This window comes from Lathamus discolor, chromosome Z (genome assembly GCF_037157495.1).
Source record: "Lathamus discolor isolate bLatDis1 chromosome Z, bLatDis1.hap1, whole genome shotgun sequence".
Lineage (NCBI taxonomy): Eukaryota > Metazoa > Chordata > Aves > Psittaciformes > Psittacidae > Lathamus > Lathamus discolor.
Window position 1 is genome coordinate 27984906 of NC_088909.1, and position 12874 is coordinate 27997779.

Here is a 12874-nt window from a genome sequence, read left to right on the forward strand (position 1 = left end):
CGGCTCCAGCCGCCCCTCCTAGCTCGCCGCCGGCAGGGCAGGGCAGGGCACGGCGGAGCGGCACTGACCGTGCTGCCCCCAGGGCCAGGACCCCCGTCCCGGAGGAGCCGCAAGCAGCAGCGGGAGGGCCGGCCCCCGCCGCCCGCTCGCGTCCCGCCCGCTCGCTTCCGCGCACGCCGCCCGCCCCTCCCGGGAATTACCACCCCCCTCCCGGCTCGGGGGCCAGGTACACTTGACGTCAGGATGTCTGTCGTCGTTTGACGTGTAAACACTCATTTCCATTCCGACTCCAGAGGGTCTGGGTGCCGCGCAGCCCCGGGCAGCCGCGCCGGCAGGCAGCAGGCAGGCAGCAGGCAGGGACCCCTATCCCCGCGCTCGCTTAGCAACACATCGCCCTGCCGCCGCCGCGCCCCGCGGCCATGGACCGGCGCCGCTGGGCCGGCCGGTGCTTGGCACTGGTGCTGCTGGCCGTCTGCTGCCTGCCCCGCGGCGGCGGCTCTGAGCGCCAGTTCCTCAACGAGTGGGCAGCGGAGGTGCCGGCGGGCCACGCCGCCGCCAGAGCCATCGCAGAGGAGCTGAACTACGACCTCGTGGGGCAGGTACGGCTACGCACACAGGCGGGCTGCCCCGCGCCGGGGTCCCCTCAGTCCCTCCTTTCCTCCATCCCTCCCTGTCTCCGTCCTTTCCTCCGAGCTGCACCGAAACTTGCGCCTGGCGGCTGTTCGCAAGGCTCCGGGGAGTTTGAAGTGCCTTCTACCCCCGCCTCCCCTCCCTGGACCCGGGTCCACACAGGGACGGGAGGCCCGCGATAGCGGCCCCCAGCCGGGGACTGCTTTTCCTGAAGGGGCCGGGCAGGGTCGGGCTCTCCCTGAGGAGAACGGAGAGGGTCAGGCAGGGAGACTGCTCTCCCCGAGGGACCGGGCAGGGACGGGCAGGGCACCTCGTCTCTCCTTGAGGGGACCGGGCAGTGCACCCCAGCCTTCCTTGAGGAGACTGGGCAGAGCACCCCGGCTCTTGCTGAGGGAACCGCGCAGTGCACCCCTGCTCCCCGCCGGCAGTCCTGGCAGGAGGAGGCCGCGGGCAACCCACCCCGGAGCCGCCGTTGCCATCGTGGATCTCCTCTCCATGAGGCCCTCCCGGCGCTTTTTTGGGATGCTGTGACGTCAGCGTTGTCAAGGATGAGTAACCGTCTTTAGGTGATAGTCCCGTATCCCCCCACACCCCGCCCCGCAGGTGGGGGTCGTGCGCCGGGCAGTGCGTCTGGGAGAGCTGGGGACCCTGATGCCGCCCGCCGAGCCGCGGCCCTGCACCAGTAGCAGGCCGGGAGTGGCGGAGCCGCCTCTGCCCGGGCAGGCCGTGTGCCTCAGGGCAGCCCATTCGCGGCTGCTCCCCGGGAGGGCGTGCGCGCACAGCCCTGCTCAGCCCTGGGGTGTGATCGCACCGCTGTGGGATTGGTCTTTCCGCCTTTGGAGAGAGGGGATTCGCCCCTACCGATTTCAAACGGCACTGCTCGGGGAAGAGGGATGATCAAGCCCACATCTGCCTGTGAGCGGGTACTGTGCCTGTCAAAATGCCTGTTCGGAAGGTGCCCATACGAATCAATGCTGCAGTGAGGCTTCTGAAGCCACGCGGTGTTTTTTACACCTGTTCAGCAGCTGAAACTGGTGTGTGATTACGTTAAATCCTGTCCTTTGAAATGTGGCCGTGTCAAGGTATGTCCATGACAGAGTATGTCTGTACTGGTCACTACTACAAGTAACTACCGAGTACTGTAGTAGTACTGACTGCTACCTCACTAGCTCAGGTGATTCCCCAAGCTTCTTCTAGCAGCACACAGGCTGTGGCAAACACTCAATACTTGAAGAATGTTTTTTAGCTTAGATTAAAATAGAATCATAGAATAGTTAGGGTTGGAAAGGACCTTCAGATCATCTAGTTCCAACCCCCCTGCCATGGGCAGGGACACCTCACACTAAACCATGTTACCCAAGGCTCTATCCAACCTGGCCTTGAACACTGCCAGGGATGGAGCATTCACAACTTCCTTGGGCAACCCATCCCAGTGCCTCACCGCCCTTACAGTAAAGAACTTCTTCCCTATATCCAATCTAAACTTCCCCTGTTCAAGTTTGAACCTGTTACCTCTTGTCCTATCACTACAGTCCCTGATGAATAGTCCTTCCCCAGCATCCCTTATAGGCCCCCTTCAGATACTGGAAGGCTGCTATGAGGTCTCCACTCAGCCTTGTCTTCTCCAGATGCTCGTTTCTTGCTCTTTTGTCTTTGAAGCAGAATGAATTCGGTCAGGTTGCAATTGTTGGTACTTATTTGCGGTATGGAAATACCTCTCGATAGTTAAAGTACACCTGTGACTTACAGATCGGATCACTCAAAAATCACTACCTGTTCAGACATAAAAGCCATCCAAGGCGGTCTCGAAGAAGTGCCATTCTTATCACCAAACGACTTTCTGATGATGAGCGGGTGAGTGTTACATTTGCTTCTTGTCATGCTCTGTGTTTATTCTGTCTCCTTATTGCTAGCTTTACGATGAGGTCACAAGCAGGCTTTCCTTGTTTTGCAGGTCTAAGCTATTCATACATCCATATTCAAGCTGAATAGTACTTTATTATTCTGTCATTAACAGGCAAAGTCTGACCCTCTCTTACCATTTTTTTTGCATCTGCTTTCTAAATTAAGATTTAAAATATGCAGCAATGCAGAGGCTTGGAATTTCAGATGTTTGTCTGTTACTGATGAAAATAAAAACAACCACAGGGCTTGATTCAAAGTAAAAACCCATGGATGCAGTAAGTTTAATCAGGCCACACCTGTGCAATTACTACGGGAATTACATTTGATTTGAAGTGATTAAATATTAAATGACAAAAAAATAAAGTAGGAGAAAAGGGATGAGGTTTTGCTGGATTCGTTTCTGTGACAACCTAAAACCCCTTCTCAAAGATCCATCACACGTTCTAGACTTGCAGTCTTTAAGTACAGTGGGATCCCACGGCAGTCAGAGAACAAGCACAGTGGAGAGCCAGGGATCTAAGGATCTGCACTGGTGCAGTAGACACCCCAGTTATCTGACTTTATTTAAGAGAGAAGCATGTCTGTTTGTAAGTATACTGAAAAACTGGGATGGGTGACAGATTTAAGGAACGGACCAGAATGCTGTCAGCCCCTCTTAAAACCAGTTTCTGGTTTGAAATTTTAATTTCAAATCAGCAGTATTGCAGCAGTGATTGTAAAAATAAGGGTAGCCCAAAACATGAAGTAACCTGGTTGTGAAAACCAGGAATTTATTATATAAGGACAAACTGCTTCATGAGTAATTGGTTATATGGAGGTTTTAGAGGCAAGTGTCACCTAGGAAGAAATATTCTATATGTAGCTAGAAGAATTGAAGAAGGTGGTGAGACGGGTTATTTGCATGTTCCGCTTCAAAATGGTAAACTTCCATCTACATATCCATGCAAACATTGGTTTAACAGTTAAAGTCTTCCTGGTGAAATTGCTCTAAACTGAGGATGTTCAAGACCACAGCTTTAGTGTAAATTCTACCTTATGTCCGCACCCATGATCAGATGTTCAATGTGGTCATAGTACAATGTTCAAGAACAGTTTTGGTTCCAGTTCCTTCCTTTTTCAGACTAACTATATCAAATCTATATCTGTAAGTGGGAAGCATGACTGTGTTTAATATACCAAATTCTAATGCCATAAGCAGAGTGGAAGTGATTGTGTTACACACGTTACTGCCAAACATTGTCGCAGACTTACATACTCAGATTCAAAACCAGAGTTTCAAAGTGCTGGAGGTGATTCGATAAATTTTCTCCAATTTCACTTTTATTTACCAACTAGCATGCAAAATAACTATGTGAATGAACAAGATGTAATTATGTGATTGCATAAGAGTATAAACACAAAGCAATCATATACTACTGTGTATACGGACCTGCCCATGATAGGGGGGTTGGAACCAGATGATCTTAAGGTCTTTTCCAACCCTATCTATTCTGTGATGCTATGACTGTCTCTCAGAAAAGCTGCTCTTCTTCAGTAACTGCCTATTTAAAAAGATTTAAATTCAGTCTTTAAAAAGGGAGGGAGAAGGGAACAGCGCTTTTGTTTGGGTAACGCCTTCATGAATTTTACGGTATGTTAAGTGTGAAAGCTGGGGTAAAACTTGGCTCTCATCTGAATATTTATCTGCTTCTTATAGATATCCCAGAGTTTGTTGTAAAACAGATAAAGGCTGTGAATATATTGAAGGGATATAATTATCTGGTTCCCTTACTTCTTCCAGTGTTTGCACTAGTTCCACAGTCTACTTTCTTGCAAGATATCTGCAGTTATTTTCACTGCTTTATGTATCTTTGACTGGAAGCTTGGCACAGGGCCTTCGGCTTTTGCTGTAGATGGATGGTTGGAACCTCACCCAGCTGCTGAGTGACAAACATTTGGCTTGTTTGTCTGACATATGTGCTTGGTAGTTTCATCTCATTTCCCTCAGTGCAGTTGCCCACATCGAAAAAAATAACAAGCATGGAAGTTGTCAATTGTTAATTACTGTTGGGTAATGAAGAGGCCAAGCTTTGCTGTGGACAGGGAATAGAGATAAAGGTAATTGGTCTAACCTGTTCACAAGTATGTGTGGCCCTGGGTGTAAACAGGACAATTTAAAATGCTTATAGTTGCATGGGTATATTCATCTTCTGTGACTTACTGCAGTTTATAGGGGCTTTAACACTGAATATATAGCAAGGGGAACAGTATTAGGGAGCTTTCAGTAAGCATGCTTGGAGTAGTTACCGTTTTCAAGGGTTCATATTATTGTAGTGAATTTTCATTAGGCTCTCACTAGGAAATCATGTTTTAATCAAATCAATATCATTTTTAATCATTATAGTTTCTGAGTCACTCATTATTGTTTCATATATGGTGACAGATGTAACAATCAGAGAGAAAAATAATGAAATCTATTCAGACATTGAAAACAAAAGGTTAAATCCAAGTCATCCTCTGCTTTAGGCTTATAGCAGGAACTTGGCCATCTACTGAACCTGAGTTTACTTTGCTCATTTTGAAGCTGGGATGAAAAGCACCAACTTGATCTGTTTCAGAGTGACCGTTCAGATTCTAACAATCAATAACATTTTATACCCGCTCCCAAAAGGAGCACACAGCACAGAAGAGGTATTAGAATCAGAATTTGGTTTGGGCTGGGTTTAATAATGCCTTCAAGGGAACTAAGTGGAGTGCTCTTTTAAATGCAGCCTAGTGGCTTAGAGATTGCTGTGTGAGTGCACAAATACTGTGCCAGTTGTACTGATGCTCCAGCAAAACATGCTGAAGCATTTTGGCTTTCATTTTCCTGAAGTTGAATTCGGCTGTGATGAATTTAGTCCAATATTCATAGCTTACTAATTGATCGCACTTCAAAACACCACTGTGAAGGAGACTTGAAGGTCCAGCTGAGCTATGAGTAACAGCATCATTATGATTGCTAGACTAAAGCCAGCCATAATCTTTCTCCTTTCCTTTTAAATCCCAGTAGAAGTAGATGGGGTTTAAAACGTATGTAGGAGAAAGAAGCAGGCTGTGGTTTTGCTTGTTTCAGTAACCACCACAGCTTAGATAACCTTCTAACCGTATTGAACATTTGGTAATAAAAGCCTGCATAGTGTGGCACTCACAGGAGTTCTACTGTTCACTTGTACTAAATGATTTTCTATTAATTGATTCGAGAGTATTGTGATTTCACTGAGTCCTCTTCCCCAAAGTATGCTGTGCTAAAATAGAAGCAATCCTCTCTGTATCAAGCATTGCTCATTTTGCTTTAGGCATCACAATTTTGCTGTGTGAGGAAAACACTTATCCCCTAAAAGAAAAAAGTCATAACCCATAAAGGCTTACTTGTCATATCTATGCAAATAATTGTAGGTGTCATGGGCAGAGCAGCAATATGAAAAAAAGAGAACTAAGCGTGCCATCGTGAGAGACTCAGCAGACAATCTTTTCAATGATCCTATGTGGAATCAGCAGTGGTATCTGGTAAGAATTTATTTCACTATGGAACTGTGGAATGGTGAATTTCAGTTGTACTGTCAGCTGCCTTATTTTACTAGTATGAGTGCGACTGCAGTGAAGGGAGTAAATGAAGAGTCCCTCTCATTAGCATATGCTATAAAAATGAGAGATCTCTGCACATAATATTTCTGGGCAACCTTCTATTTTCCCTAAGGTGTCATTTGTACAAAGACTCTACAAGCCAATTCAGGCAGCTGCTTAGGATGGGGGTTGATGTTAGAAAGCGTAGCAGTTAAAAGCTGCCTTTATGATAATTTTAAAATATTTACTATTGGCATATTAGTCATCCCTTATCATGTCTGAAGGTGGCCATGTATTTCTTTATTAAAATTAGTAGTGCAGAGTGCATGCTCCAGACGAGAACAAAAGCGTACACAGCATATGACAGGCACCTTCAGCCTCGGAATAGGATTTACATAGAAGCGAGTCTGTACAGCTCACATGTTCAGAACCTCAAGGAAGAGAAATTTCCTGAGTTCTATAGTTCTTGTTTGCATCTGACAACTCAGAAATACAGTTGATCATTTATGTTTTATATGGTTTCTTTTGAGAGTCTGTATTTCCACTGTGCATTCTAGCTGTACCTTTGTTCTAGGCTTCATTGCTGTCACTCAGAATAGGGGTGGGATCAAAGGTGGATGCAACAAATCAAGAAGAAAGGTCAAGCACAAATGTGCCCCAATTGGCTGCAAATATTTTTCTCTTCTTCAGCTCAGCTTAGAGAAAACAGACCAAACTCTATGCTGTTTGTATAATGTTTTGCCCTTTCTTTCTTTTGTTTGAGCTAGGAAAAATAAATTAGAAACTACGTAGCATAAAATAGTTCCACGAAGATTCCTGCAGGCTTCTTTGCAACATAAAAAGGATTATCATTAAGAATTTAACTTTTACTTGAAGCTGAATATCTGTTTGCTCCTTTGCCTATTTCCAGTAGGAAGCAGGAAATTTCCAAAATGTCTGTGTTAGACATACATGCAAACACACACAAAAAGAAAAAGAGCAAATTGTAAAAAAAACAACGTCCAGTTCTCCAGGAGACATAGCTCCTTTTTCCATGTTTCAATGTTTTTCACTTCTTCCCTTTAGTTCTCCCATATGAGAAACAGAAACATGATGCTTGCCTTTGTTTGCAGTGCACGCTGATTTTTTTTTTTTTGCATAAATGTGTTAAATATTTTCTTCCAAAATACATTTCTTGCTTTGTAGTAAATAAATTAGTATTACCTTATTATTATGATTTGCAACAGTTTTTAGCTTCATTCAATGTACCTTCACACATCATCAGAAAAAAGGATTATTTGATGGCTTCAAGAGAATAAAATGTGAAACCTCAAATAACTCCCTGAACCGCAGCCGTGAGAATAGAAAGCATAAAATGAAAGAAAGGTCATTTCCATAATAAATTTATTTTTCTAAGCCTCATACTTTAATGCAGAATTCCTGCGGAAACAAAGAAATTAATAACTTGCGATCAACAAATATAATTATGCACAGAGAAACAGAAGAAAAAGCCTTTTTTTCACACCTTTGTTTTTATGGTTTTTTTAAGCAAGTAATCTAAATTAAATGTATGTACTGCACATCTAATATTGAAGAGGAAAAATTGCCCATTTAGGAGCTACTCTTCAAAGAATTTGCTGTGGAAGAGAAGGCTATAGATGATTCATGCTTCCAGTTGATTTACCACAGGAACAGTAATGAAGATAGTAAACAGAAAGTTGTGATTCAGCACAGTTGTTCCTAATCAAAGGACTACCTTAATTTTTTTATCCATTAATTGCTTTGTTCTGGCTAACTTGAATGTCAAAAGAGAAAACACATTTGGAGAAAACACAGCTGACTGTACTGTGGGGTACTGTCTTGGCTTCTCATCAAGGGAAAAAACCAAACATTAGCAGGTCTGATTATTAACTCAACGTTCCAAGGTTCATTGGTGCATCCTCACCATTGCCATGTTTCTGCTGCCTTATGCCCAGTAAATACAGGATGCTCTTTGTTCAGAGATGGTTTTCACAGATCTTGATTAAGGGCATAAATCCTTCAGTGCTACAACTAATTTTTATTTCATCTTTGCAAAATATGCGCTAAATCTACAAGCTCAGGCTGGGATGGTTTAGAGTGTCTTTAAAATACAGCTTTAGACCTGTGTAGTGTAAGTGGATAAAAATGTTGACGTATTTTAATCCTTTCTGTCTGCCAGCAAGATACAAGAATAACTCCATCCCTGCCCAAACTGGATCTCCATGTTATTCCTGTATGGCAGAAAGGGATAACAGGCAAGGGCGTTGTCATCACAGTGTTAGATGATGGCTTGGAGTGGAATCACACTGACATCTTCTCTAACTATGTAAGTTTGGCCATTAGAATGCTATGGAATAAATTAATCAACTGTAAATTTGATATACAGACACTTACTCATCTTGCTGTCTGTTCTGTAAGTCAGCTCCTGCAGTACAGAGACTGAAATATTTGCCTTAGGCATAATTTGGAACCTGGTCTGTGTCACAGGAACTGGAATGTTACTTAGCAATGATAGTGGGGTGGTTCTTTTGTTGTTTTGTTTTTCCCTTGGTGGATTTAGTTCCCAGGCATGTTTGTTAAAGCTCTGTGAAAAATTTATGGAATTGCGAGTGCCCATCAAATTCTACCAACTTGATTGCTGTCAATATGAGGCACACCAGATAAATAAACACAGACTGTAGAACCCATTTTGTTACATATTTTAAAATGCATTTTGTAGTTTTCCAAATTAAGTAAGTCTGTTGTTCTTTTTGTTACATGTAGGATCCAAGGGCAAGTTATGATTTCAATGACAATGATCACGATCCCTTTCCTAGATATGATCCAACAAATGAAAACAAGTGAGTAGCCTTCTAGCTGCGTGAACAGAGCAAAACAGCACAGTGTTAATTTGTCTCTTAGAATGTGCAAATGCAGAAATATCTGTGTATGTCCTTTATGACAATCATATAATAAAAGGAGGAATTTGTGTAACAAAATCACAGGATAGTTTAAGTTCAAAGGGACCTCTGCAGCTAATCTGGTCCAAACCCCTGCTCAGTCAGGGAACCTAGAGCCGGTTGTCCAGGACCACATCCATATGGCTTTTGAATATTTCTGAGGAGGAGGGAAGACTCCACAACCTCCTGGGCAACCTGTGCCAGTGCTTCCTCACTCTCACAGTGGAAAAAGTGTTTCTTGGTGTTTGGGAGGAACCTCCTTTGTTTTAGTAATCTCCCTCTGTTGTTCTAGTAATCTCCCTAGATGTGCCCTGAGTTTCTTCATATCTTTGTCAGGTAAGCTACTGACATGTTCCTGTAAACTGAAGGGGACTATCTGTTCATGTCACTGTGTGTGATTGTAGAATGATACCTCCCTAAGTAGAGTTTTACTTCAGTTCTTTGCTTTGCACCCAGAATTTTAGAACAATATGCTATAAAGGGCTCTGAAAGAGACTGTATCTTAGAGGAGCCTACCAAGGAACCTATTCCTTCAGGTCAGCTGTTGTAGCCAAGGATACTCTACTCCAGTTTTGGCAGTACCTTTTGGACTGATAGCATAGCTTCTAGCTCAGTGTGCGCAGCCACAGGTGAAGTCATACTTCTGACCTCATGTGAATTTGACACATGGTCAGACACTGAAGTAGGTTACATTCACTCCCATGACAATCTTTCTGTCTCTTCTGAGGCATATGGAAGCTTTATTTAGACCAGATGTGGCCTAAATATCCTCAACGTAATAACCTAGGAAGTTACAAAGTGCTTGAACACAAGACAACCAGCCAGCTCATTTAGTGGACTTGAGTGGCCTGCAAGGTGAGAGAAATTTTTTCTGATGCCCTCTGTAGAGCTACCTTTCTGATACTCTGTGGAACATCTGGATGGGTCTGTCACATCCAGTCATGTCTGTCATGCTTCAGTGAGGGATTTTGTCTATCAGAAAGGGAAGAGAATGGACTTCTTTAAAAGCTGGTACTTGGAAGAAGTCAATTTCCTAAAACTGTTAGGATGCTGCTACTCAATACAGATACAGCAGGAAACTAATGCACTGGTTCCCTATTGTCTCTCAGACAACACAGTAACATCCACAACACAAATCAGTGTATGGGGAAAAAACCCAAGCAATTAATCAAAGGATAAATATCCCATGAATAAGACATTTGAAAAATGACATTTCTACTTTGTTACAGCATTATTTAAGAGCAAGAGCCCACTATCCTGTTGTTCTGATGACATTATCTCTTAAATCTACCTGGTTTACCTCTGTTAATAAGTAAATGGAATTCTGCCTAGAAGCGTTCAAACACTTCATTGAATAACAGTCTGTACTATTAAATAATACAGCTCTTCTACAGTTTACACTTATATGAAGATATTCTGTATTGTGGCATTAGAATCACCTATGGAAAAAAAAAAAAAGAATTGCATAGAAAGTTGGTTACAAGAAAAATTTGGCAATGATGAAGATACTTAAAAAGCTTAGTTTCTGAAATCCTAAATACTGGCATCTAATGGGTCTGTTGACTTCAGTGTGTCTTAAGTAAGGTAATTATCATCCCCTCACAATGATCCTTTGATCATGAAGTAGATGAAGTTATGTTGCTTGAAGCCTACGAGAAGCAAGTATTTTTGTGTTACGTAGATAAAACTGAAAAGCTATTCAGTAGCTGCATTGCATTCATTTGAAGGAAGACCTCCACCAAATCAAGGTCACTGATGACTTTGTGTACATTACACAGAGATATTATGAGATGTTGCTTGTTCTTGCTATATTTATTCAGGCATGGAACGCGGTGTGCAGGAGAAATTGCCATGCAAGCCAACAACAGAAAATGTGGAGTTGGAGTTGCCTATAATTCCAAAGTTGGAGGTAAGAAACCAAAAATTATTAGACGCCTAATATGAACAGAAACCAGGCAGATCCTGTGAAGTGCTGAGCATTTTCACCTACAGTTAATCTGAAAGCAATGATTGTTGCTTTTCAGAAAACATCAATCTTGCAGTGTTAGGCTACAAAATCCTAAGTCTGGCGATATTGCAGAGTGTTACTCTATATGACAATGTTTTATGAATATCAGCACACTGTCTGGAATCTGGTTATCAGTTGAATATAGGCAGAATATATAGCAACAGCAACAACAGTGTAGGTGATGGTGATGATGGTGATAATAGTAGTAGTAGTAATAATAACAACAATAGCAAGAACCTATATTGTACCCAACAACAATAGCAAGAACCTATATTGTACTGAGAGATGAGACTGTATCTTTTAAGGTATGATAGACACCCTTACAATTGCTTATCCTGGGAGGAGGTGGCTTGAGGAAGAAGGATTGAGTAGAGTGAAAGTAAGAATACACAAATTTATACCTACGCTTGCTTGCAGAGTATTGTTTACACAATTACATTTGAAAGGTCATATCAGTGAGGATATTCAAACTGCTGTTGCTTTTGTTTCAACAGCTTACTTCTCTACTATTATCCTAAGTTAATTTTGAAAATAAGTATTCTTGCTTGCCCGTCCATCAATATTGCCATTTTTTTTGAAGTGGTGACTGAAAGCTTAATCCATTAGAGGTCTATGAAATAGTTGTGATCAAAGCATCAGTGGCAAATGGTTATTTAGCTCAGAGAAAGATACTTGTACAGAGCTAGTTTTTCCATTACTCCCCTTTTCCCTTTTAAACAAAGAGATGATGAGTGGCAATTGACAGCCATAACTGCTGTTCCACCATTTCAGTCTTATGCTTGTAGGTTCCCATTTACCCTACTGAGCTGTCATAGATGTCAGCTTTGCAGTCTGCCTTTTCCATAAAGCATTATGCTGTCATGCTCTGTTTAAGTAAAATACCTCACTCATAAGAGGAAGACGCCAAGGTTTCAAAGCAGGGGAGAATGGATGAAGCTGAAATGATGTCTGAACTCCCACTGTGCCCGTATTTTAAGGCACTTGCATCAACAGAGAAGATTCTTCCAGTTATTTGCATATGCTCTGTGTTCATTTGCAGATGCAAACTACAGATACATGCAGGGTGATTTTTCTAGAACAGGAAAATAACAGGATGAAAAGCAATCCAGGAATCCGAATTACACAGAAAGCTGTTTATACCTGGGCTACAGAGAAGGAAGAATGGGAAAGTTGACAGAAATTGTAGCTGTTATATACAACAAGCTTGATTAAGATAGGTACATAACAAAAATGTGTTCAAAGAGTCTTCAAAATATTAATGTAAATTTGAAGTGGCTAAACATTGGAAGGCTTTTTTGATGTTCCGTGCCATACAGGATTAATTTCTTCACAGTCTTTTTTTCCTTCTATTTTTTTTTTTTTTTTAATCCATGAAATGGCACACTACACACTTCTATTTGGCATTAGTTCAGGACGACTTCTTTAAGTGGCTCTTTGCTTGTAGCAGTTGCCGTACTGAATAAATCCAGTGGTCCACAGCCAATGCCTTCTCTTTGATAGTCAGCGATAGCTGCTTTAGGGAAAGAAACCCTGACACGTGGAATACCGTGTTCTCTAACCTTCAACATAAGAGGTTGGTTTAACTTTGTCTTGAGGGGTGAAAACAAAACATTCACTTCAGAATATTTTGTTTTCCATGAAAATACTGTCTTTAGTAGTCCTGAGTGTTCTCACTAGCAACATCAATGTCTGGATCTATTCTGAAACCATGATTAGTCTCTTCAGTACTCTGTGCCTGTGAATCCCATAGGCTTTTCACTGCGCTCTGTAAAAAAAATTAAAATGGCTCTTAATACCAGTTTTCCAA

The 12874-nt window shown here is 42.5% G+C and overlaps 1 protein-coding gene across 1 annotated transcript in view; it reads left to right on the plus strand.

Annotated features, from left to right (window-relative positions):
- The first annotated feature begins 269 nt into the window (after window positions 1-269).
- Window positions 270-12874, plus strand: part of PCSK1 (proprotein convertase subtilisin/kexin type 1) — a 30030-nt gene continuing 17425 nt past the window's right edge. Inside the window, exons 1-6 of the mRNA XM_065663088.1 lie at window positions 270-599; window positions 2380-2484; window positions 5953-6063; window positions 8300-8446; window positions 8884-8960; window positions 10880-10968. Of these exons, the coding sequence (XP_065519160.1) occupies window positions 420-599; window positions 2380-2484; window positions 5953-6063; window positions 8300-8446; window positions 8884-8960; window positions 10880-10968 (709 nt within the window). The 5' untranslated portion in view covers window positions 270-419. The remainder of the gene's footprint in view (window positions 600-2379; window positions 2485-5952; window positions 6064-8299; window positions 8447-8883; window positions 8961-10879; window positions 10969-12874) is intronic.